Source organism: Ips typographus, linkage group LG16 (genome assembly GCF_016097725.1).
Source record: "Ips typographus isolate SLU linkage group LG16, UJ_Ityp_2.0, whole genome shotgun sequence".
Taxonomy (NCBI): Eukaryota; Metazoa; Arthropoda; class Insecta; order Coleoptera; family Curculionidae; genus Ips; species Ips typographus.
In genome coordinates, this window is record NC_138437.1 from 8,311,848 (window position 1) to 8,337,081 (window position 25,234).

Sequence of the window (25,234 nt, forward strand, 5' to 3'; positions counted from 1 at the left end):
ACAAGGTTGCCAAGTGGGTAACATTTTGTGTAAAAGCATGGTATTTGTACAGGGGCAATGCAAGATTTTCGTGAAGGATTTTATTTTGTGATTGCTGGCAACAAGTCTTCGTCATCATCCCTCTTTACCCCCTTTTCCATTGATTTCAAAGGATCACCTTGTACAGTCCCTTGAAACTTCCATGATACAATTCCAGTTCATAAACTTATTCTAATTTGTTTGTTTACATTTTTGCTATGGAAGTGCAAGCTGAAATAAATTCGCCTGTTATCTCAGAACAGTCTGAACAGAACCAAAACAATACAAGAGAAAGTAATAATTTTGGAGGCCCAAGAAGGGGTGGCCGCGGTGGAAGCCGATTTAGTGGAGGTCGAGGAGAACAACCAAACGTGAGTATTTTTCAGTAGTAAAGTAACTGAACTAAAACGGTTTTTGTAAATATGACCACTGGGTACAATAAAATGTTTCTGTCATGTGACAAGTAGTCATTTGGCAAGTGTGGCAACATCACATTTCGTGTTGGTGCGAGCGGCGAGGTAGCCATTTTGTAGTTCATTTTCTTTTTTTTAGAGTAAATTTTATTAATTCTACTGTATATATTTTTATACTTTATTGATAATACTAATAAGAGAATTCCCAGGCATCAGGTGATATGTCAGAACCAAAGTTGGAAATTGAGCCCCCCCAGGCTATACAAGCAGAAAATGTGGACCAGAGTTTAAATGAGGGCCCCACTAATTTTAGTGGACCACGTCGAGGTCGTGGAGGCTCCAGATTCAATAATGGACCTGGCCCTATGCACAGAGGTGGATTTAGAGTAAGTAACTGTTTATTATTCAATTATTATAGAATCATGTACCAGCTTGCTATTAAAAGAGGGCATTAAAATTACTTCCAAAATAACAGCATTTTTGATTAAAAGGATGTAGGATTTGTAAGGTGTTTGGTATGATTTTTGCCAGTTTTAAATTTGCTAGAACCATACTGGGGGGTATATTGGTGATCCCTTAAATGTATGGTACAATTGTCACTTTCTGTTTAGTGTAAAATTTACTGTCTTCTTGATTATTGTTACCATTTAGGTATAGTAAATTGTTACTTTAACATTTCTTATAACTGTAAAAAATGATATTGGAACAGTTTCAACTTAGGAAACTATGTCTTAATTGCTTTGTATTTTCTATATTACTGTGTACCCTTATGTCACATGTACAACCTATTTTTCACCTAGTAGTAATAGTACTTAAAGAGGCCAAAAATATCATTGAGTGGTCTTCTTTACTCATTTGCCTTTTTATATATGTACAGTCAAATGAAGGTAACCAGTCATGTTTTTTTCATAAATTAAAATAGATATCAAACATTGACAAGTTTGAATATATAGATAAAACAGGCACCTAATTTTGTCTGTTCTTGAAAAATAATTTTATTTTAATTGCAAAGTTCAGGTAAGTGTGGTATTCAAGTGGTTTTTAGTTTATACAATTTTAAGTTTTACATGTTAGAATTTTGGCTTAACATGAGAAACATATTCATTCAAGTAATTTAGCTTTATAATTGTTCCAGACTTGCACAAGGTGTGGACAGTTTCTAAGCTATTATTTCCTTTTGATACAACTATTTTTTATTTATACACATAATATATGTCATTTTAACAAGAATTTACAGGAAAGGAAAAAAATATCCAGTGTGGGTTGATAAGTACATTACATGTTATATTCGTAATTTAGTAATTGCACTGAAAGGTGTACTGAAGTGTTTTTAGGATAAAAATTAGGCTTAGGAGCTTTTGATAGTAAGATGACGGTATATTTATATTTTATCTCATTTTGATCCTAAATTAAATTTCCTTTTACAACTGTATTTCTTGGTCAGGAAAGACAATACAGGTCCGGCCCAGAATCACCCCTGTTGAACTAACTACCAGATTTTTGTTTCATGGTATAATCATCTTTTACATTTTACATTATTTATAAAAAATATAGCATCCCTGGCTAGACTTGTTTTCACTATTTGAGTACATAGGATATACATATAGCACACATATAGTGTAGATACAGTCTAAAGATATAAATAATCAGGCCATCACTGGCAGCAAGTTGTAAAATTTTATTTTTCTTGACTACACCTCACCTGTTGTTCTAGGCATTTTTGTGGATTTAACTTAGGGGGACTTACTGAATGTTGTTTTCATACACTTCAGAGAGAAAAGGTAATTATGTATGAGGGACCCTGTTAAATGGCCCATAAGGTGATTTTACGACCGTCACAAAAAAGCTGGCATTTTATCACACATCAAAGAGATGCGATTTTGTATCAAAGGTCATATTATATTCTTTATAACAAAGGCGGCATCCCTTTTCACGCTCCAAGGAGCACAGTTCGAATGTGAGGTTAGGATGACGTAATTCGGCAAAACTATAAATTGACCAAATATCAAATACTCCCTTCAAAATAAAATAACTTAATATTCAGTTTTGAGTACTGCAGCTTGACACCAAACCAACAAACAGTTTCTGTGAGTATTGCGTCTTTAGTTTCAGAGAGGAGGTGGTCCAGGTGGTCCGGACCGCAATGAGCATCATATGAATCATCAAGAGTTTCGAGGTCGTGGACGTGGAAGAGGAGGATTCCGTGGTGGACGTGGTGGAGGTGAAGGAGGTCGTGGTGGTCCGTTTGACGGTCATGAAGGCGGACCTCAAGATTCTGAAGGAGGCGGTTTCAGGCGAGGGCCTTTTGATAAAGTAGCTGATAGGATAGCTTCCTTCCAAGGCCCTACTTTCGATTTACCTCCTCTTGATATTGGCGAAAAGCAATTTAATGGTAGAAACCGACTATATATTGGCAACATTTCGGCTGATTTTACTGACGAAGATTTGACTGATCTTTTTAAACCTTATGGAGAGACTGCAGAAATTTTCCTTAACAAAGAGAAGAACTTTGGGTTTATTAAATTAGATTATCACGCAAATGCGGAGAAAGCTAAGCGTGAGTTAGATGGGATTAATTTTAAAGGCAAAACATTGAAAATTCGTTTTGCGCCTAATACTGCCACTGTCAAAGTAAAGAACCTACCTCCTTTTTGCACCAATGAGCTGTTGACTTTTGCATTCAGTCCGTTTGGGGAGATTGAAAAGGCTCATGTTGACGTTGATGAACGTGGAAAACCGACGGGAGAAGGTTACATTCACTTTGCTAGAAAGTTCTCTGCCGCAGCAGCCATTAAGAAATGTTCTGAAGGTTGCTACTTTTTATCTACTTCTCTTCAACCTGTAGTGGTGGAAGCATATGACTTGGTTGAAGACGCTGATGGTTATTCAGACAGAAACATTAATAGAAAACACCCAGAATTCTTGCAAGAACGTGAGACCCCTCCCAGATTTGCTCGTCCAAACAGCTTTGAATTTGAATATGGACAAAGATGGAAAGCTTTATATGAACTTCATCAACAGAAGGAAGATGCATTGAAGAAGGAACTAGAGTTAGAGAAAGAAAAGTTGATTGCGCAGATGGAGTATGCCAAGTATGAGCATGAAACGGAATTGCTTAGAAATCAGTTGAGAGCCAGGGAATTAGACAAAGAACGTCAGAAAAGAGAATGGGAAATGAAAGAACGAATGGCTGATGAAGAACGTGCAAGGCAAGAAGAAACCATGAGGAAACAACAGGAGGATATGGAAGCTAGGATGATGGCGTCTCAAGAAGATATGAAGAGAAGACAGCAGGAGAACAGCTTATTTTTGCAAGCTCACAATTTGGACAGCCTGTTAGAACAGCAGGAGCAAGCTTTTGATCAACCCGGTTACGGAAATGGTAATAACTATCATGGTATGTTGTTTTTGTTACTGGCTGTTTGTATGAAAATTTAATTACTTTAATTTTAGGTGGTGGTGGAGATATGGTAAGTTACTTCAATCTTTATTATTCACTATTTATAAATTGTAGCTTTTTTCGTACATATTTACGTCTGAATACTTGTCTTAAAGTTGATTTTTGTATATTAGGATATCAAATTTAAGGTCATGCAGCTGTGACTTGAACCAAAAAATTGATTTGAAACGCCTTGTTGATATTTGACAGTGATAGTTCTGAGACTTTCAGCTACTTCAGTGCCAAAACTTCCAACTGCCTGCACTTATACACTGTGGTTAAATCCACTTGCCTGACAAAACTGAGACTTGAATTTTGCCTGTAAATATTAATACATTATCAATACTATGGGATGGGGATTTATAGAACAAACATTTTGAAATGCCGGAAAATGTGCGCTTAACTCATTAGTTATTATGCAACTATACATTTTGAAGTTCTTTTAGCCTAGCAGAAATGATGATTTTAATTGAATAGGGTGATTGTGAGTGGTGGTAACAAAACCTACTTTTTGTGCTTTAGTTAGTAAAAAATATCAAGTCAATTGTGATATGAATTCTGTGTGTTACCATTATTCACATAAACTCTATGATAATCTCCAAATTAGTTTTTGTTTTTGCACTTGAACTAGATGAAATATTAGAATGGAGACTGTTATTTATTAACAAGGCTCTATTTTTGAAAGCAGGGAATTGTTGTTTTTGCAGCAGTCAACTTCAGTTTGTTATTGGTCTGGAATTGGAATTGCACTTGATTGCAATATTTTTCTGTAAATTTATCACTGAAGGTTGAATATCGACCAACTTTAAAGACATCTTATAAGACCTTTACTAGCAAAAACATATAATGATTTATATTCAGTGTAAATTGGAAATTTTGCGCTGTAAGGAAAAAACATAGTATTCTACTATGCATGCGGTGTGTTGTAAGAACAGTTAAAATAATCTTAGAAAACTTCAACCTATTATTATGAGCAGGTTTTAAACTTTTCTCAGACATAGTATTTATGTGGAACTTTTAACAGAAACTGGATATACCCATAATTATAATTTTAATCAAATACTGATTGATGCATTAAGAAAATTATCAACTGTAATAATACAGTTTCCTTGTTGGTTTGCCTTGGTATGCAAGAAAGTTTTAAGGCGGCGTGGCAAGGCTAAACCCTAAACTATCTTATACTCTTTGTTTTATTAACTTCTCATTTTCATGGATATAATATTTAAATAGCTACGATTCTAAAAATTAGTGCCTGAGATTTATTTTCTTAAAGTATTCTAATCAAAGTATATTTTTGAGAAGTGGTTACCAAAAATTCCATTGAGGTGGTTCATTCATTTTGTCTGGATATGGATTGTATCATAGGATTGGCAGGAGTTGGAGAATACCATGTTGAGTTTAGGAATGGCCTGACGTTTTCTCTTCTGGGTCGTGGTTTTCCTGTGGTTTGTTTCATCTCAAAGGAGGTGTTTTAGTTTGGATTCTGTATCAGTGATACTATTGACTAAAATAAATAAGCAAGAATTTATAAATTAACAGCACAATAGCCGTATATTGTTTTATTAAATTTGGGGGGAAGATTAATTAGAATCTTATACAAGGACTAAGTTAAGGTTTTGCGCGCTATATCAGATCAATAACAAACTGTAATGGAGGTGACTGTATTGAAACACAATTTCCCTGAATATATATGAATTTTGCATGTTATCCAGAAATTTGAAACTCATCAATGATTTTGTATGTCATATCATTTTGATAGTAGAATCTGCTATTTTAGAGTAATACGTTTGTACCATATAAAGTCACTGTATGCGTTGGATTTACCTTTTGATTTTTAGGTCATATGTATCTTGGTTTGACTTCTTAATCAGTAGGTAACGTGAACTAGTTTTAACACGCTCTATTGTCTAATATAAAGTACAACTACACTTGATCTAGTACCTAGTACACTTAAAAAACGCCCGGTGAAGTAGTGACCTTACTGGTACATGACATATAGTAGTCACAATTAACTTACATAACGAATCCTTACTTGGATAGGCATTTCATTTGATGTTCCGTTTTTATTGCAGTCCCAAACCCCTTTTTATTTTCTATCTTCAACTGTTTTCTTTTATTAAATTATTCTGATAGTCGTCCTTCAACGTTGTTAAAGTTTTTTCGTCTCCGTCCTACAATTTCTGCTAGTCAAATTAAGATAACTATGGCTGAAAATCGGAGGCAAATACACGGGATGCGATATCAAATTAATTTTAACTTGATGTGACAGAGGTCGAAATACGTACATCAAACTATAACAAGGTTTATTATAATATTATAACAGGAACCGAAACAATTCATGAGCTCTTATGAGCGTCACAACCGTTTCGAAGGACGTGATGGCCATGGTAGGGGAAAAGCTGGAAGGGGCCACTGGGTCAGCGATAACAGACGCGGCGGAAATCAAGATGATTATCAGAACAAACGACGCAGATTTTAAGTCATTTTCCATTAGATATTGCGCATAGTCGTGAACTTCACTTAATAGTTTTTTTGCGATGCAGGGCGTCCAATTTTAAAGAAGTCCTGGTTACATTTCCGTTAGTTCCTCCTTGGTTCTTGTCGGTGGTTCATTCGGCGTCGTGTTTGATTGATTGACTTTTTTATAACAAAAACTGAAGATGTATTTTTCTACATGCCATAGTAATTTTCTGGTGTCAGAGAATGCCTATGAAATGCAATGTGAAATTTTAGATCGCCTTATCGTTTATATGGACGCCCTAAATTTTATAGTTGTCCTTGACTGAATGTCAATGGCTTAAAGAAGCACTTAGTAAATAATATAGTAAATACATTCTACCAGACTTAAGTTAAAGAAGGTTTTCATTTATTAAGTTTTAAATTTCTGAAAATCACATTCTTGTGAAATATAGTCCTGTAATTGTTTTATATAATTTATAATCTTCAATTAGTCATTTAGTAATTGTGTGGCAATTTTATTATGAATAATAATATATAAATCTCTGAATGTCTAATTTTGCAGTGTTTTGAGTAAAAAAAACCCTAATTTTCACATATGTGTAAGTTCAAATAAATAAGAGAAATTCCTACTGATTTACAAATAGTTTGAATAAAACTGGCTGTCTTGAGATCTGATAAAGATTCTTGAAACCTAGCAGAAAGTAATTGTGAACTTATTTGAGCCACAAATTTCTGATTTAGTTTTATCCCAACAGATGATATATTTAGATTGGTAAGTATAAAATTATGAGAAGCATTTAGAGCAAGGCTGATTTAGTCGGTTATAATTTGCTATAATGAACAATGGATTTTGATACCTTTGAACCAGTTCTTGCTTTAGTTATGTATCTATTATTGGTTATTTCTAAGATTAAATTGACCATGTCAATAATTTTACCCTGAGTTCTCAGGATATTAACAAGAAGTGATATTGCGACCAACAAGCTGTGAAGGGATAAAATGCGTATGAAATGAAGTAGTGGAAATTGTGATGACAGACATTTATTAATGTTATATGCAGTGTGTTAAATGCTACACTCAAATTCTGTGTTATTTATATATATCTGAACAAGTTGAGAGTACGTTTCAAAACATTGCAAGATAATTAGTGCATTTTAGGGTTTTTAAATATTTTGAGACGTCCTCTCCAAGCATAGGAATCCAAGATTGGGGAGTGGGAGGGAATATTAAAATAAATGTTTATTAGTTTGTTATTAAGCCATTTGCGAGAAGATACTGGAGAGTTCTTCCTGCTTACAGCCATCATTTCAGCTATAAACATATCACCATGGATCCTCTGCCGTATTCAAAAAGAATGTGAAACCTGATATTAGAAGATTTGAAGAACCTATTTTATATAGTTATTGAGGTATATTGGTAATGATTTTTTTATCGTAATTATAATTATAAGTCCCGCTAGGACGGCAAGGACTAGGAAGCCGGATTGACTAAAACAACCATAAAAAATTAGCACCAAGCACATGAATTGTTGACTAATTGGTTTTTAAATTAAGTTGGGTTTGGGGATATTTGCCATGGTATAATATAAATAATAATAACGTTCTGTGTTATAGTAACGGTATTAAAAAAATATCTCAACTAATATGCTGGTAACCTAAATGTAAAAGGAAACATTTTGGTGCGGTTTAAGTCTCCTAACTCAGGAGCTTCATTAACGTTGAAATACTTGTCATAATTAGTATACAATACTGAGAAAATAATAATTTAATAACAGTAATACTTATTTGGCTTACTTGAGAAACTATGGCTTGTTGATGAAATAGAGACTTTCAAAAGTGATCTAACAGTTAAATATAATGGCATTATTTCAGTCTGATCTAAATTGTTTTAGTAAAATGTGTTATTTGACAGCATCGGCACTTTTGAAAGTTACTCCATACGAGATGATGATCTAAAGTTTTATAATTCGAAACAAATGTCAAAAATCGTGGCTATAAAATTTGATTGTTATGGTTAGGTGTCTTTAAATTTGCTTCTATGGAAGACCAGACTTAAATATGACTTTGAATTAATTTAACAAGTTTTGTAATAGAAGCAGAATTAAAGCTGAACTTCCTTATTATGATGGCGAATTGTAAGCTAATTTAGTTTTGGTTTCGCAGGGTTGGGCTTACTTGACTTGGTTGATCACCAATTTCAAGTTTTACGTACAGTTTGGTAAGTTATGATACAGAATAATTAATCTGTTTACCTATACATTTTTTTTCTGCAGCTTTTGTGTAGAGACTTGATGGAAATTGAAATTGTCTTGACTTGATGGATTATCAGACTAAATTCTAGTCTTCAACGGATATAATGCTGGTTTAACTTATGAAAACCATGGGGAGGTATTTACAAAATGATTTTTGTAATATAAAATTGGCTTTGATTACATCTTCTGTTTAGTTACAGAACAGTTCATGTAAACCAGAGGTTCCCAAACTTTTGATCGAACTATGGAATTTTGTATTGCGGCTGAGTTCCAATCAGGAAATTAACAGTTTTCGGAAAAAAGTGAAAATTGATTTATAACTAATTCATTGTGTTGTGAATGGAAGTCAAAAAGTAAAGTAGGCCAGTCAAAAAAGTCTTTCTCACTCATAATTAGTTAAAATAAAAAATTTTGATTTTTTTCTGACTCTGCGGACCTAAGCAGTTAAAAACGTATTTTGGAAAGGAATAATTTTGACCCAAAAAATTGCAAGAGTATAACTTGAGAGTTTGATTAGCTACTGCATAACCGAGTTTCAGCTTTGTTGAATAAAATCATTCATGAATAGTTTTATATGGTTTTATTACCTATGCAGATTGCAGAAACCTTGACACAAATGCACTAAAAACAAATTTCCTTCCTTAGTTTAAGTTAGGCCACCAGAATTACAACTAAGTGTATAAATAGTTGCCCTCACAACTGGTCAATTAAACAGAACACTGTAATTTTGCGCGTTGAAGCTATTGGTAGCTGGTGGTACTACAACGAGCAAAATTACAGTGTTCTTTTTAATTAACAACAGCGAAATGTTTCTTGATTCAGACGTCGGAAAAAAACAGGATCTCCCACGGTTTCAGGCAACACGCAATACAGCACCGCCTACTATACTAGAAAGCCTAGAAGGTGCTTGTCAAAAATTCCAATATGGCGGGAATAGTGCTGACAGTTTGTATTGTGGAAATTGAGTTTTTTGAGGATTAGATGAATTTTTACGGTTTAAAATCAAAACTTGAGGTTATTTTTCTTTGCTGCCGTTCATAAGTTTTTCAAGCCACATTGTAACAGCAATTCAGAAAAAAGCCCAACCGTGTCAGGTTTTTACCTTACAAAAAACCGGATCTAACTCAACAGTGGTTGAACACTGAAGTGGGATGATTTTACTCCAACACTATACTCAATGGTAGGTACAAGTGCTTTCTAGTACAGTAAACTTATTAGGTACTTGTTATATGCACAGGTATGTGAGTTACATTTTAAAGCATCCTTCATTGTGAGAGCAACAAAAATAATTTTGAATGAATGTTCTTGGTAATAACATAAGAACCATTTACCAGTTTTGCTTACCTAGTTTCAAGGATTTACAGATTTTCTTATACTGAACAGTGTTTAAACTAGTTTGCTCTGTGTTGTTCTTTCCAGGACAAATGTTCTAACCAATTTGTTTAGGCTGAACTTTATTGTGTAAAAAAAAGCTCTATCTATACATATTTGGATCAGGAATGGACCTTTCTTTGATTTTTCACTCACAACTTGCAATCAACTACACGAAACAATTAAAAAAACATATTTTTTACTGCATCTGCATACGTTTGTGTATAAAACGAAAACCGCTAACGCCGCCATTTAAAGTGACATTTTAGGCTTTCTAGTATAGAGGGCGGTGAATACAGACATCTCCCAAGGCTAACACAAGAATAGTTCCTTCAGTCTAGTCCCCTAACGTCAGTCTGTCATTGTGAATAGAAAAAGTCATTGTTTTGTTTGCGTGTTGTTTTGTATTATTTTTATTAAAAACTTATTAAAATTCATAGTAAACTTAATAAATTTTTTACTTACATTCCATAAAATCCTGTGTAATTATGTCGGTGTCAAAGAACCAGGACGACATTCCTCTAGCTGACGACGATCCTCAAGGTAATTAAAGAATCATGATTCAACCTCAATAAATATCTGTTTCCTGTGTTAACAGTGATAATTAATGATGAACCAGAGGCTAATTCAGTGTCTGAGGGTAATTCTTCCAGCATGATTCACGGGAGGAGTATGGATTCAATACAGTCAACTTTTACCAATGGGAGCTCTAGTCCACAACACAACTCCCTTGAACCAGATGCAAGTCCTGATGAGCAGGAGGAAAAGGCACGCTTAATTTCTCAAGTTTTAGAGTTACAAAACACTTTAGATGATTTATCACAGCGAGTAGATAGTGTGAAAGAAGAAAATTTGAAGTTGAAGTCAGAAAACCAAGTTTTAGGCCAGTATATTGAGAATTTAATGTCAGCTAGTAGTGTGTTCCAGTCCACTTCTCCAAAAATTAAGAAAAAGTAGACTATTTTTAATTAACAAAGATCTGTTATTGTGGCATTTTTAGTTGTGTGTACCCTTACAGGTCAGAAACAATTTTTACACATTATGTATAAGGGGCTTTGTGCAACTCACAAATGCAAGTCAGCCATGTCCATAAAGGCTGAAGTAGCTTCTCATGCAATTAGTATTTAATTTGCTTTTGCAACATTTGTTGAGCCTGTGATGATTTTTGTCAAATGAATCTTGTGTATCTATTATTTATTTAAAACTTTATAGCAATTTATATATGTATTTTACTATAATATAATATTACTCAATTTATTATAGTAATAATATGCTTGCCATAAAACTTGTTTTATAACAGTCATAATGACAAATAAAACACTTTGGTTTTAATTAAAGAATTTTATTTAAAAAAACAGTAATCTAATTAAGTATTTACAATCAATTGAGACTCACTCACAGAGTCACTTTGTTTTGGCACTTTTGTCTACACTCACATAAAGGGTGTCAAAAATTATGAGCAGTTGTGAAATGCAATCTTAATGTCACTCTTGAGAATGTTCTGTAAACACTATACATTCTCATAAGTCCCAAAACTGCACAAGTAACATTTCTTTTAGAGTAAAAAAATGTTATTAAACTTAAAAAAAAAACACTTTAAAACAAGTGTACACTTGAGTTCTTATAAAGAATATACAACACTGAAAAATGTTCTTAAGTAATATCCTAGTGTACCTAACTATTTTTAAAATAAATCATGAAAGTAAGTAGTAATTTAAATAACATTATGTGTTTCTAAATTTAAAGATGTATGTCACTCATCTATATAACAGGTACATTGCATTGCAAATCATCAAAAAATAGACACTGAAAAATTCAACAACATATACACTATCACATTTAAAATTTAACTTTTTTGCTATATTAGTAGGATAGACAGTTAAATTCAACTGGCACAGCAAATATATTCTTATTATTGCTTGAATAAATTACATCCTAAATTAATCAGTCATATAATTTTTTGAGCCAAAGAATACATAAAAAACTTGTATTCTGTGGCCCCAGCATTAAAATATATAAGTAGAGAGCTTATTCATACAAATGATTGTCACTATTATAATATTGCTTAGCATGTCCATTTTTAAGTTCACTACTACTCCTCTTTAAGTGAATAATGTCAAAATCAAATTTTGACCTAATAGTCCCACTACCGTTATGACTGTGACTATGTGACAGCTTTAATTGCGACTTGTCTTTCACCGGCACTGTAACATAATGATTAGATGTCGAAAGTGGCGTTGCTGCAGTGATGTAATGGGGAGAACTAGGGATTTTCAATTTTCTCCTCTTCAATGTGTTAATGGCGAAGTAGATAAACATAGGTGATACACCTAGTATTAATCCTACAAAGAACCAGCTCAAATTGGATGTTGCGCAGGTACAGTCTAATGCTTGTAGTCCATAGACGTTGAATTCTGAAAGGAATTTAAAAAAAGCTCAATTTAAAATACCAATGATGATTTCCCAATGTACAAGTGCTTCATAAACCATTTATGCTGGGTATAAAAACAAGTTAACAAACCTGCCTCAAACCATACAAAATTTTCTTAACGTAAACTTGTTCGATAAACAGGTACTAGACCAACATCATAATATAGTCGCTATAAGTGTAGGAAGCACTTGTCAGTATGTGGTTCACATTCTAAACAGCTCCTATTAGTTAATCGCATATTCAATTTAAGATATAATTTTATACATAAACCTACACATTTAAACTGATTTAAGCGAGAATAATCTAAATAGGGCAGGAATTTATACGTACCATTCGTTAGGGTATTGCCTACACACATTCTTTTCTCTAAAGCATTGCCTTGACACATGTGAGGCCCAGGATTTTCAGTGTAACACATTCTTTTTCTATATTGTAGTTGGTTTTCATCGCAAAGTGACCATTCGGTCCAATTTCCCCAACCTAGGATATCTTTAACAAAAAAGAAATTAATTAGTATATGTTGTTGGTATAGTTTGAGTTGGAGCTCATACTTCCACAAGGCTGGTCATAGCAAGCCTGCATTTCCTTGTTAGCACCCTTACATTTGTGCCCTAGACATTCCCGGTATCGAGTTTTGACCCCCCAGCCACAAGATACATTGCAAGGTGACCATTCTGTCCAACATCCCCAATTGTTTTCACAAGGGTGTTTATTACAATCTTTTGTTTGTGTTTCAGGTCCTAAGCAAGTTCCTTTAAGGCAAATCCTACTTCTATATTGGGTGCCTCCTCCACAACTTGCAGAACATTCACTCCAACTTGACCAAGAACCCCATTCACTATGATCACTATCCTCCGATTCACATTTATTAGAATAACAAACTTGATTTTCATCTTTTACGTTAATTTTTATTAAATGTGCTTGTTTTACTGGAGCCTTGCAAGTGATTCGAAACCTCTTTTGATGAAAATGGCGTATGGAAACATTGTAGTCAGTTACCCACTCAGTGAGATGCATTTGTCGGTGCTCTTTGAAACAGGGTTGTTCGTGGCAGGTTTCATATTCAATGTCGTTGCCTTTACAGTACTGTCCTCCATTTTTGGGCGAAGGGTTGTCACAGTTTCTGTGCCGATTTCGGTAACCTCCTCCACAATTTGCTGAACACGCAGTCCATGAGGACCATGCTGACCAACCCCCATCTGTTGGTTGGGTTGGACAGGGTGGGTTTTCCAGGCAGAGGGCTTCAGTACGATCTTGACCCACACAAACCCTAAAAAAAGATTTTATTGTTTTTTATATTGGTTTTCGTTTGGTTTATACAACAATTGTTTTTATTTAATTCATAACTCCAAGCCACAAAGCTTCAGAAATTGCTTCTTTGTTACTCTCAAATATATTTATTTTGTTGCATCGCATTTACATATTTTTCGGCCTTAACCACCAATCTTCTCGAACTAAAGATGCATTACGATTAACTACATACGTATCAAACATTTATCTTTCAGACATATCAACTGTGCATATAGGGATCTTTTCTGAAGTATTTATCGAATTTAAAATTAAAATTTAATTTTGAAATATAGGCGCGTCAATTCAAGAAAGGTTAAATGCATCCTTTGAATGGGACCCACATTAAAACCTTGAAGTGTTTTGAATATGTAAAGTAACTTATTTTAATTGTTAGGAGATGTTAGGTATTTCTGCTAATGATAGCACGTGTATAGAGCAAGCGACTCAAGCCAAGTAAGTAAAATTTTTTTTACTTTTTTATCATATCTTCACACATTACCAGATGGTTATGAACAGTAGGGTGACTGCATCAAACATGAGCAACAGATTTATTAAGATTGAATCCCAAAGGTACAGTCATGTTGTGCTCTCGGTCTTTAAATCTATCTTAAACCACATAAAAAAGACAAGAAAATATTTATAACACTGTAAATACTTTAAATAACCATGTTGCAAAGTGCCTTTACAAAGTCAAAATGATGACTATTACTTCAAGCAGCAGTTGTGTCAAATTACCACATTTATTTGTTAGAGTAGCCCATTATTTATTGTAACATTGAGATGTGAATTAGAAAGCTGGTTTACCTACGGACTAAAAAAGTGTGGATAACACTTTTACGGAATAAATTAATGACATTCACAACTGATATGGTTTTAATGAAAGAGATCCTGTTCTGCCGTAACTGATGAAGTTAAAATTACTCCTCATAAAGATTAAAGTGGCCGCAATTTTACTGTAAAAATGATAAGGTAATTAAATTTAGATGAAGTGACTTTTTGACGCTTAATTTTTATCCGATGCTATCGCACGGGGATTAAATACCTTTCACTCGGTCATCATATTATAATTGAGCTGTAATGATTGCTTACGTGTTTCTATTTTTAGTTTAATAAAACTATAAAGACGTACCGTCCTCCAAAAGCTGGTGCAGGATTAGTGCAGGTTCTGAGCCTAGTTTTTACAGCAGCACCACAAGTGGCAGAACATGCAGACCAAGAGGACCAATCAGACCAACCACCATGTACTGTGCAATTGGTTACAGCCACTGATGCCCCGACACAAGGTTGACCGTCATTGGCTGGAGCAGGGTTGTTGCACTTGCGCATCTTACATTGACAGTGGTCTGTATCAGTATCTGATGATATTTTATGGTAGCACGGTTCCCAGTCTGACCAAGCACTCCAACCTGTGTTAAACATATTTATTTACCATTTAACGTCACTATTAAGAAGTAAAATAAAAATACCTCCGTCAATTGCAGTATCAAGAATAGGACAGGAATTTAAGCTTTGAATCCAAGAGTTTTGATCCCCATGTGACGCAGTGGTACAGCTGTCCAGCATTTCATTCCATCCGCAATATGGGTCCATAGCATTAAGACAACTCTCTTTCGAAGAATGTCTTCTGCAATGATTTGCCGGTATGCTGACTACACCATTTTCAGTTGTAGCATAAAGTGAGTTGGTTTCTTTAAGGAACTGCATATTTTTAATGGAGTGAATTGGATTAGTTGATGTCTGCCAAATTTCTACTAAACAAGCTTTCTTGGAATGTGGATACAAAGTCAATTTTTTGATTAACCCTTCTTCTGTAGCCACATAAATTACATTAATATACTGATGCTGTCTACTAGCAACTACATCAATAGTCAAATGAGAGAATCTTTCCAATTCTACTGTGTATAAAGGATTTAAGCTTGTAGCCTGTACAGCATTGTCCATCAGTTGATATTTTGTAGATTCTATTACGTAGCTCTGTTCAGATGGGGCACAGCTTAAATGTTTTTTATATCCCTCATTTTCACGACTAGTCCAAGCCCGATCCATTTCAGGTTGATATTTAAAAGGTCCATTAAATGCTTCATCTACAGCAGTCAGATTGAAAGCACAGACTGCACTGCCTGCAATGCTATTTCCAGGAGTAGTGAAAGTTGCATACACAACATTTTGTTCAGGTATGTATTGAGCACTTTGTATTTCATTGTAGTAGAAAGGGTATTCTCCACTAACTGAACAGTTCAATCGGGCTTTAATGAAAGTAGTCCAATAATTGCTGCTCATCGATTTAGTGGAACGTCCTTTATCATTCTTACACACTCTGGCAATTCTAGAATAGATGACCTTTCCACAATTGATATATTCAACGGCAGTTTCTCTAAACAGAAAATAGGCAAACTTGGATGTTTCGAAGGAACCAACAAATTGAGGATCATTTAACCAGAAACTGTTATATTGTTCTGTTCTTAAAGGTGGAGCACTGTGAATGTATTTTGAGATCACTGTATCAGAACTAGAGAAATCTGCCGTTCCTCCAAAGAAGTAATCATAACTGTCAGACAGGAAACCTGTCACACTTGCGGCAGGATTATAAGGACACTTTGCGATTCCATCAACAAGTTCAGTAATATTGGACAAATCATCAATCTGAAATATATGAGTTCTTATTTAGCGTTCAGATTAAAGTTTGTTAAAGTAACTTACATTTCTCCAAGAACACAATGGTGAAAAGGCGTTAGTACCACAAGTAAAAATTTGGTGACCGTTTGTTAGGAGAATTTTAATAAAATTATGGCAGTTTTCCTCCCCTTGCCCTTTGTAGATACAAGACTGTCTCTTTTCTTTACTTGGCTCCCACAATGCAGCCTCCAAGAGTTCTAACTTTGATAAGTGCAGTCTGTATAACGCATTTCTGCAATGTGCCAATATATTTAGAATACTGGATGTCACAATATGGAAAAAAAAATTAATTACCTGGCACCAATAAAAATTTGATCTCTGGATACATCAAAAAGCATTTGGGAGTATGAGGTCACTCCTTCTAAAGGGAAGTGTTTGATGGATGTTTCCAAATCTAAAATGCATTAAGTTATGTTTTATAGAAGTTATCTTGAGTGTCTCAGCTAACTATCCTACTTGGTAATTTGAATTCTGTGATAATTTTTAGATATTGATTCCAGTAGTCTAGATCACCCTCTATCGGTTTTTTCCCACAATTTCTCAATTGATTTTATGCATTTATAAAAACCTGCCTTCATAGAAATCTTCACCTAACAGAGCAGTGTCCTTTAATGCATCGATTTCAATATTACCGAATCCTTCATTACCATACCACATGGTGGTCAATAAAATTATTACCTTAAGAGAAAATGGGAAGGTTTCTAATTTACCATGTATACCGTGTGTACACAAGCTGTGTAAATTTAAATTATGCAAATAGTCCACAAAACTTAGTTGTATTAATTTATTGTATGCTTTTTTAATGTTTTAGAGTAATAGTCGGCTGCTCTTTTAAGATGCTTTAAAAGGTTTCGAATGTTTTATTGCTCTTTTAATGCATGTTATCGTTGATTTTGATTTAATTGCTTATTAAGATATTTTGTATGGTAAATTTAAAAAATTTCGGTTTATACTTAAAATGCCTAAAGAAGCTAAACAGCTAAAACTTGTACCCAATTGGTGTTTGTTTATTTTTGCAAAAAAATAGGTCGATTTCTAAATGTTTATTACCTCCACACTAAGTGAGCTCATCTGATATCAATAAATAATGGTCCCCTATAAATGTAATTGCCAAATCCTTTTCAATTACATTAGATTTTTTTCTAAGTACTCGTATATTAATAGAATTCCTATAATAATTAAGAACAACAAATCTAAGAAATTGACAAAGACCAGAGCTGTGTTTGGTTAACTGTGATTTGCACATTCCTGACAAACCAGACAAATATAACTCAGGGACATTTTAATTGCTAAACCATCTGCAGTCTTGAAAAAAAATGTCGAGATTAAAATAATAAACAGAACATTCATTTATGTTGTAGATAAATTAATAGACACAAAGTCTGCCTGACACGTTTCTTAAAAATGGTTCTAAGAGCTTAAATATAAGGGGAATTAAACTGTTATTTGTACTCAGCTTTGTTATCTGATTATGTTAACATTGTCAAAAACATGTTTCACAATATGATAAGTTACAAGTGTATTAAAAATATGATATAACAGGTAATCAGGACATATTATAAATTCTTCATATTTGACTTTTACTGATAAAAAAGTTTGCATGCATATATTTGCTTTTCATTTACGTACATGTGCAACTTTTACACTTCTGGTGGATTTAATATAGATTCTGTATTTATCTTAATTTTATGATCTGAGGTACTAAATGCAAACACTAAAAGACGAACGATTGTTTGTGGAGGATATAGGAAAATGCATTTTGAAATTAAAGTTTAGATAAATATATATTTAGTGTATTGATCTCCAGAGCTGTGAAAGATAAGACCATAAGTCTCTCTCGTGATAAGAAACAAGATGGATTTGTAAATAAGGTTACTAGCGATTGATTGTAGTAAATATTTCGCCTGATAAAACGTGTACGTGAGTTTTAAGGTGTAAATTAGGTACTTACCTTTATGAGAAATATATCTGAAGTCATGCTTAGTAGTGGCACTAACTAAGGACAGCAAGAAATGAAGGAAGAAAGATCCCCTGTAGTTCATATTTGCATTTTCTGAAACAAATTACATACATTTTAGACTGTTTAGCTAAATGAGTATCAGTCTTCAAGAAGATATGTGGGTTTGGTGTTGTTGCGTTTTCAAATTTGCGCCTCTCCCAAATATACAAATATGGATAAATAGAAAGTACATAATTTCAATTAAGCATCTGTGGGAAGTATAATAATCATCTTTAAAGTTTAAGAGGCTTAATTTCTAATGAAATAAGTTTGTCGACCGTCTTGATCTTCTAAGAATCAGCAGACATGCCAGTTCATTTAACAGTTACAATTTCAAAACGTGCTCCTAGCCTTGTTTAATCCTCTCTGAGGTGAAATCAACCGCCGGACTGTGAATAATCCTATATGAGACTCATTTATCACTTACTACAAAAGCCCAAACAAATCTTTTTTAAAATGAGTTTTTTCCAGGGATTGTAACAATCTATGTGCCTCTAGCCGACACGTATAATAAGCTCACTATAAAGCGGTATGTGGATTGTCTTTTATTGTTGAATAGTAATTAAGTTTCAGTTTTCAAATTCAAGCCTTGAACTTTTTGCAGGATTGTTTGGGAATATCGGTCCTAATTTTATTTAAAATAATGCGGATCTTTGAATCTAGTTGATTACAATGTTATACAGCGGGGGCGTTAGCAGATTGCTGTAAGTATACATTACTACTTAACATGTGCTTACTGAAATAGGCAATTAAGTGGGTGTGCCGTTTTCACAATTCGTCAAAAGCATTTGTAGTAGTAGGAACCAAAAATGGCTTGAACAAGGCCGGTAAGCACAGAAGAAAATGTTTTATATCTAAAATTTTGTTGTTCAGTAGGTTGGTGGATTTCGTACACAAAATCAATCATGGAAATTATACCGAAGTTTCACAAGTTAAGAAATTTACTATTTGTATTGTGTTGTGTGAATAACCCAAAGGGGTTAAATTGCCTTGAACTGGCAGGTAAAGAGAAAAAACAATTGCATTTTTCTATAGTTTACGTATAGGAAACCTTAATACAATAGAGTAGAATCATCGAACACACAATCACTGCTTAAGTGATCTCACTAATGTAAAATTTGATGTAAAAATAAAAAAAATCAAACACACCACCATTCAGGTGTTGAATTAATAATGGTTTCACACTGTTAAAATAATATTTCCTTGTAAAATGAGTTGCTCAATATTCTGTCAATTTTAAATATTTAATGAAGCTGACCAGACACTCACTGAAGTCAGTTCATTACCAAACTGCTACTGAAACAATTTGAGTCCAACAAAATGAAAAGCTTCCAAGATAAAATCGAAAAACCTCTTGTTTGTCCCATTTAGCGTAGACACGCTGTAAACCTAAACAAAAAGGCCTTTTAAAATTCTGAAAGACAACTTGACAGGGGGCTTATTGAATTTTAAATTTTATTTTTTTATTTCCCTGGGTCTATTTTCAAGCCTGGTCACTTTTTAGTGGGTAGGTATAGAAGACCCAAAACCCCAGTGGGGCCTTAGGGATTATTTATTAGTCTTGGTCGATATTAATGGTTTTAAAACTGTGCGTGTTACACTATGGCTGGGATGTTGTTAGACGATAAAATCTAAATGTTAAAATAATTAAAAATCCTTTTTATAATGCTGTCTAGGTCGTGTTGTTGTAGGAGGATATACATATATTTATTACATCCACTTGAGTTGCTTAATCTACAGACCTTGAATATTTAATCTCTTCGTATTTGAAAGGCACATTCAAGATTCAACACAAGACAAACTTCAATTACTTGAAAGATTTAATGATATAAGAAGGAACATCCGTTAATATGCACTTTGCTCCGCACAACAAAACAAAAAAAGGGGCCCTGACTGTAAAATCTGATTCTATAATTTGAGGCACATGCCAAGCATCTGTTGCCAGCAGATGTACACTTTTAAGGCTCGTGTTTCTTTTTCTGAACTTTTGACCGAAATTAATCAACCTGTCATACTCCCTAAATAAAATCTAATTCTGCCTTGTAGCGAAATATAAAGTGACGAAACTTTCAGACAAGCAAATGTGTATTATCAACTTAATTTACTTCAAGTGCTCAGTGAGGAGATCCGAACATATCGGAGTCACGACCATTCTACAAAACGAAATAAAATAAACAGAGAGGAAACACACTTAAGCATGCCTGGTTCATTTAGCTGTCCATTGAAATATTACTAAAACTGTCAATCTTTCAGGACAAGAAAAATTACGTCCTTATACAGAATCTTGGAGCGTCTGTTGGAACATGACATTAGCTTTTTCTTTCTGTCTTCATTGTAAATGAACCCGATTTGTTTATGGTCCTGTATAAACAATAACCGGGAAAACGACAAATCTCACCTCTCTAACTGGTTCTTGTGTAGCATTTTCAAGAGCCAATCAGTTTTAAGGGTTTGCCAATATATTCATGTTAATGCTCTTGATAATTTTACAACAGTCCAGTATAAGTGGAGTGAAACTTTTAATTTTATGGGAGTTACGTGCCAAAATGTGGAACGGATAAGCTTTAAAGCCAGTTGGTTCACAAATAAAAATGTTAATTTTAGTTGAGAATTCTAGAGTAAATAAGTAAAATTTCTCACCCTGATAATGAAGACTAGCATCTAGCTAGATAAAACTATAAGAATGAAATTTTGTGTTTTGTGAAATTCAGTTTAAGTCACATTCTTCCTCTCTTCTCTTCTGACGCAGAAAAAATCTAATTTATTAATAAATATATTGAAAGTAATATTAAGTGTAAATTTGCAAGTCATTTGAGTATTATACTTTATAGACTTTTTAGTTCTCATTCTCTAATAACCTATTAATATTTTTGATTGAAAGGTGAGCTCTATAATTTTAATAAGAAACACTTTTAAGAGCATCAAAACCTTGTTTTATTTCAAACTGTTTCAGAAACAAGTCCTAGAGTAATTTAACAGAATAGATGGATAAAACTAATAAAACTCTCTACAGATATAGCGTTAAAGAGTCATCGTTTCTGGTTGCAGCAGAGACATTTTTGTTCTTAAATTAATTGACTATGTACTTAAAAGTTCTTTTATGGCATTCAGCGTAAATAGATGCAGAAGATAATTTACTGCTTTATTGAAACCTATTTACATGCATAATTAACCCTTAGCGTATGAAAAATGCCACACCTCCATTAAAGTTAATAAATGAACGTGTCACTATAGCGTTCGATAAAAAAATCAGACTCGTTTTTAATGAACGTCAAAACTTGGCAAACCCCGTATATTGATAAATGCCTGCATAACAAATTCAATTCGTCCATTTCTGAATGTATGACCGGTTTCTTCACTACTTCAGTAAGTTAATTATAAAAATATTCAGGTTCATCGGCACCCTAACATAAAAAAATCTATTTAAACTGGTAGATTTGAGTATTTAAATATATTCTTCAGATAACAGGCTTAATCATTTAAATACAGTTTGCTGGGAATGTCAATTAGGTGCTGCCTCTAGTTTACGAATAAACTTGAGGACCAAAATGGAATACCAAATTAACGAGTAGTAGTATATGTGTGACTGTGTTGTTTTGGCCATTGGAGCTTCTTCAGTAATGGTCTACCTGTCCTAATCACTTACCTGAAACAGAACACAACTAAAATCAAAATTGGTTTGGGCAGCAAACCCGAATCTGCCTCTAATCATCATCTGGCTTTGAGTACATTAATACAAATACGGTGATACAATAGGCTCAGTATTATTTAATGTCATAGAACCGCAAAATGAGAAAAATAAAGCTAAAATGTATATTGCTTTTAACCACCTTTAGGAGGAGCCGTGGATAAAAGTCGTCTTAACAAAACCCTTGTAATGTTAGGATTGATTTCAGTCAAAGTAACACAATACAGTACTTTGGGATAGTTTACCCAAATGATTGTAAATTTTTTATTTGAACTCTTATAGATTTCACCAAAACGCCATTAGAAAACGGATTAAAAAAACTACAAAATGAGCCAAAACTTAAATTGAAACCCTCCTGGAGAGTAAAATGCACTATTAACATAGTAAACTGACTTGTAAAAACAACATAAGATATCACAGAAAAAAATACATTTTGCCATGTACAATTTCCCTAAATGGAATAACAAGTTTTGTACTTGCGTTAATTAGGACGTAAAAAACCAACCCTGAAAACCGACATTTCTAGGTTACCAGTTTCCGTTCATCAGAATTGGAAGAATGTCGCTTAAATTTCCATCCAAGCGGTTTTATACTTTAGAAAATAATAATAATCTTCCATATTTTCAACGTATACCTTCCAAGAATATTCCGAATATTTGGAATTATTAGCTGCATTATCGCGGAATATTTCAACAGTACAAATTTCCCTAAGCGCATAATTAACAGCAAATTTCGAATTGCTATCTCTAAATAACACTAATAATCAAACCAGTTATTGGTTATTGAATAATTAATGTTAACCGATTCATTTCCCAATTAGCAGTTTAAATTACTGTGTTGTTGTTTGGGTTGTCCAAAATGGTGTTTTGACTGAAATCTGATGAATCTGTGTACACGTTTTAATAGGTTTTCAAAACGGTTAATTTTATTGATTGAGAAGAACCAATTAATTATTCTTTTTTATATGAATTTGATAAAGTATTTAATTCGAACGTAATTTATTGGTGTTTGATATGAATTTGAATGTTTGTGAGTTTTTTAATGGGTGAAAGAGGAATTCAATACCAGCAGTATGTTTTTTTAGGATTTTTAAATAATACTAAAAATATATTATTTTAAACCTGTCTTGTGAAGATGTGTACAAAATTTTTCAGAATTCTGATGTTATGCCAGTGAATTACCCATTAAACTAACTAGTAACATTATTAGTAAAAATCACAGTTTTGTGACCTGCCCAAGGCGTTTGACATGGTACAACCAACCAAATTCTACGACAATTTTTTCTGTATGTCAGTTGCATTGTGTCTAATTTACAAGAACAAACATTCATTTAAAATTATATATAACAGTTTGCTTAACAATATTTTAATTATACTTGATCCATATGTGCAACATTAAACATTACACATTTTTATTTGTATTTATAAAAATATTAGAATTATTTCTGAGAGGACCATATCTGGAAGCATTTTACATAAGATACAGATAGTGAGGAAGTTCCCATATATGACTTCACGTAGACAAAAACATATCAATTTAAGCTCTTTACCAGCCATGAGTTTATGAAGAACTGTGGATGGTTCAACTCTTCCCCATTTTTTGTTCTCCAGTAAAAATAAATCTATAATTCACTCTCATTAGTACAACAGTATAAATCTTCAGATATTGCATTAAAAAATTAAGCATCACAAAGGCATTGTTAAGGTTAAGTGTTGGTTTCAATTGTAAACAAAATCAAGCAACAATAAGCAAACATACAATAACTTTCGTATCATTAAGCAATTAAAATCAACTTATAAAAAATGCACGATTACGCATATTCTAAGAACGGGCGATTGTGTATTTACTAGGCAACTGGAAGGTTGCAGGGTCAAATGTCTTAAATATTTCTTGTATCATATTCGTTAAGTGGCGTTTCTGTCTATCTAAATCACTATGGTGATAACGAACACAATACTGAAATTCTTTGGGATTATGCTTATTCGAGACATTAAGGCACAGAGTGTTAGTGACCAGTCATCTCAGTCGAAGTTAAACTCATTAGTGTGCAATTTATGGGTTCTTTTGCCAAAGGAATTGTTTTGTAATCACTTTGTAACAAATGCGCGAGTTAATATTTTTGTTTTGGTGTCAAAGACACTTTGGAATACAATTGAATTTAATCTTGTTGTTTAACGGAAAGAAATTTGATATGTGATTATAAAGTGATAATCATTTAACTCCTTGACAAATTTTGAAATTGTATATTTGAAGACAGCTTTTCTGGAGTTCAAGATAAGAGGCTTAAAGTCGTACCTTGTTTCGAAAGGATGTAAACAACAAGTTGCCTAAAGTTTGTTAATTTAAATCCTCGAAATGGAGAGTTATCAAATCCTCTTCCTGGTTGATTCCACACACGAAATCAACCTGACAATATGGCCATAACTAATTGCTGAAACATCATTACTGTGCTCAGTGCGTAAACACCAATGTAAAGAAAATAGCTACCTTCAATACAAATGATGGTTATGTTAATGGAACATGAAAGTTTTGTGAAAAAATAGAGAGTTTTAATTAACTTTGACTTCGTTCTCTAAAGATTTCTAATTTCAGCTAGGTCAATTCGTTGTAACAAAAACTGCGAGAGTTATCCAACCGGTAAAATGTTAAACTTTTCATATAAGTACAGTAACTCAATAAAGAATACATCAAACATGGAATAATAATATGATACCTACTTACAATTATTAGAAAAGTGTTTCAAAAAACATGGCATAGGAGGTCAGCAAGCATCGGAAGAACAAGGCGGCAAAACGTTCTGCAACTTTCCATCATACCAAAAATCTGTTACTAAATGATTAAATTTCACTACAAATATCGCGTTTTTTGCTGGTGGTTCCTTAAAAAGACGCGAATTTCTATGTAAACAATACCATGCGTTAAAAACAAACGCACAATTTGAAAATAATTTGAGATTAACGAACGGCCTTGGTAAACAACCTTTGAGATAACGCGGACTCTACGGTACCAAATTACGTACGACTCGACTACGAACGTAAGTAAACATAACTGAACTGAACCCCGTTTAGTTCTCGGTTCTCGGGTTCTCGCTACATGGATGAACTAGGTTCTACAGCTGCGCAGATCTCGCATATTCAACTACCAGAAACTGGTTAGGTATCTGATCTGGAGAATTAAAGCGATGCGCTTTTTGTTTTG

General features: G+C 33.5%; 3 protein-coding genes across 6 annotated transcripts; 2 read left to right on the forward strand and 1 right to left on the reverse strand.

The window, feature by feature from the left end:
- Window positions 1-68: 68 nt before the first annotated feature.
- On the forward strand, window positions 69-9,148 carry LOC145738558 (protein no-on-transient A-like). 3 transcript variants are annotated; one of them, XM_081993380.1, is made up of 7 exons: window positions 69-389; window positions 641-817; window positions 2,538-3,828; window positions 3,885-3,901; window positions 8,493-8,547; window positions 8,603-8,717; window positions 8,776-9,148. In XM_081993380.1, the coding sequence occupies exons 1-6, from the start codon at window positions 237-239 to the stop codon at window positions 8,611-8,613; spliced, it is 1,704 nt and encodes a 567-aa protein (XP_081849506.1). In that variant the 5' UTR covers window positions 69-236; the 3' UTR covers window positions 8,614-8,717; window positions 8,776-9,148. The 3 variants fall into 3 exon arrangements, with proteins under 3 accessions (XP_081849506.1, XP_081849505.1, XP_081849504.1); XM_081993379.1 differs by lacking the exons at window positions 8,493-8,547; window positions 8,603-8,717; window positions 8,776-9,148 and adding an exon at window positions 6,194-6,884 and having other exon boundaries at window positions 72-389; window positions 641-821; window positions 2,551-3,828; XM_081993378.1 differs by lacking the exons at window positions 8,493-8,547; window positions 8,603-8,717; window positions 8,776-9,148 and adding an exon at window positions 6,194-6,884 and having other exon boundaries at window positions 75-389.
- Window positions 9,149-10,301: 1,153 nt separating this feature from the next.
- Window positions 10,302-11,292, forward strand: LOC145738612 (uncharacterized). The gene is made up of 2 exons (XM_081993483.1): window positions 10,302-10,495; window positions 10,551-11,292. Exons 1-2 carry the CDS (start codon window positions 10,441-10,443, stop codon window positions 10,907-10,909), a joined length of 414 nt encoding a protein of 137 aa, XP_081849609.1. The 5' UTR covers window positions 10,302-10,440; the 3' UTR covers window positions 10,910-11,292.
- Window positions 11,274-25,102, reverse strand: Sema5c (Semaphorin 5c). 2 transcript variants are annotated; one of them, XM_081993478.1, is made up of 9 exons: window positions 24,758-25,102; window positions 18,301-18,402; window positions 16,644-16,743; window positions 16,374-16,581; window positions 15,140-16,316; window positions 14,803-15,079; window positions 12,935-13,653; window positions 12,714-12,872; window positions 11,274-12,366 (listed from the first exon to the last, which is right to left on the reverse strand). In XM_081993478.1, exons 2-9 carry the CDS (start codon window positions 18,389-18,391, stop codon window positions 11,981-11,983), a joined length of 3,117 nt encoding a protein of 1,038 aa, XP_081849604.1. In that variant the 5' UTR covers window positions 18,392-18,402; window positions 24,758-25,102; the 3' UTR covers window positions 11,274-11,980. The 2 variants fall into 2 exon arrangements, with proteins under 2 accessions (XP_081849604.1, XP_081849605.1); XM_081993479.1 differs by having other exon boundaries at window positions 24,754-25,102.
- Between the last annotated feature and the right edge of the window lie 132 nt (window positions 25,103-25,234).

What these genes read in the sequence shown, in the direction of transcription:
- LOC145738558 (XM_081993378.1), top strand. Translation starts at nt 237, where the DNA reads ATGGAAGTGCAAGCTGAAATAAATTCGCCTGTTATCTCAGAACAGTCT. An exon ending in GTCGAGGAGAACAACCAAAC is followed by an intron (nt 390 to 640) that starts GTGAGTATTTTT and finishes GAGAATTCCCAG; the next exon opens with GCATCAGGTGATATGTCAGA. An exon ending in TGCACAGAGGTGGATTTAGA is followed by an intron (nt 818 to 2,537) that starts GTAAGTAACTGT and finishes TTGCGTCTTTAG; the next exon opens with TTTCAGAGAGGAGGTGGTCC.
- LOC145738612 (XM_081993483.1), top strand. Translation starts at nt 10,441, where the DNA reads ATGTCGGTGTCAAAGAACCAGGACGACATTCCTCTAGCTGACGACGAT. An exon ending in AGCTGACGACGATCCTCAAG is followed by an intron (nt 10,496 to 10,550) that starts GTAATTAAAGAA and finishes CTGTGTTAACAG; the next exon opens with TGATAATTAATGATGAACCA.
- Sema5c (XM_081993478.1), bottom strand. Translation starts at nt 18,391, where the DNA reads ATGAACTACAGGGGATCTTTCTTCCTTCATTTCTTGCTGTCCTTAGTT. An exon ending in CAGATATATTTCTCATAAAG is followed by an intron (nt 16,744 to 18,300) that starts GTAAGTACCTAA and finishes AATGCATTTTAG; the next exon opens with ATTTGGAAACATCCATCAAA. An exon ending in CTATGACCAGCCTTGTGGAA is followed by an intron (nt 12,873 to 12,934) that starts GTATGAGCTCCA and finishes TTTTTGTTAAAG; the next exon opens with ATATCCTAGGTTGGGGAAAT.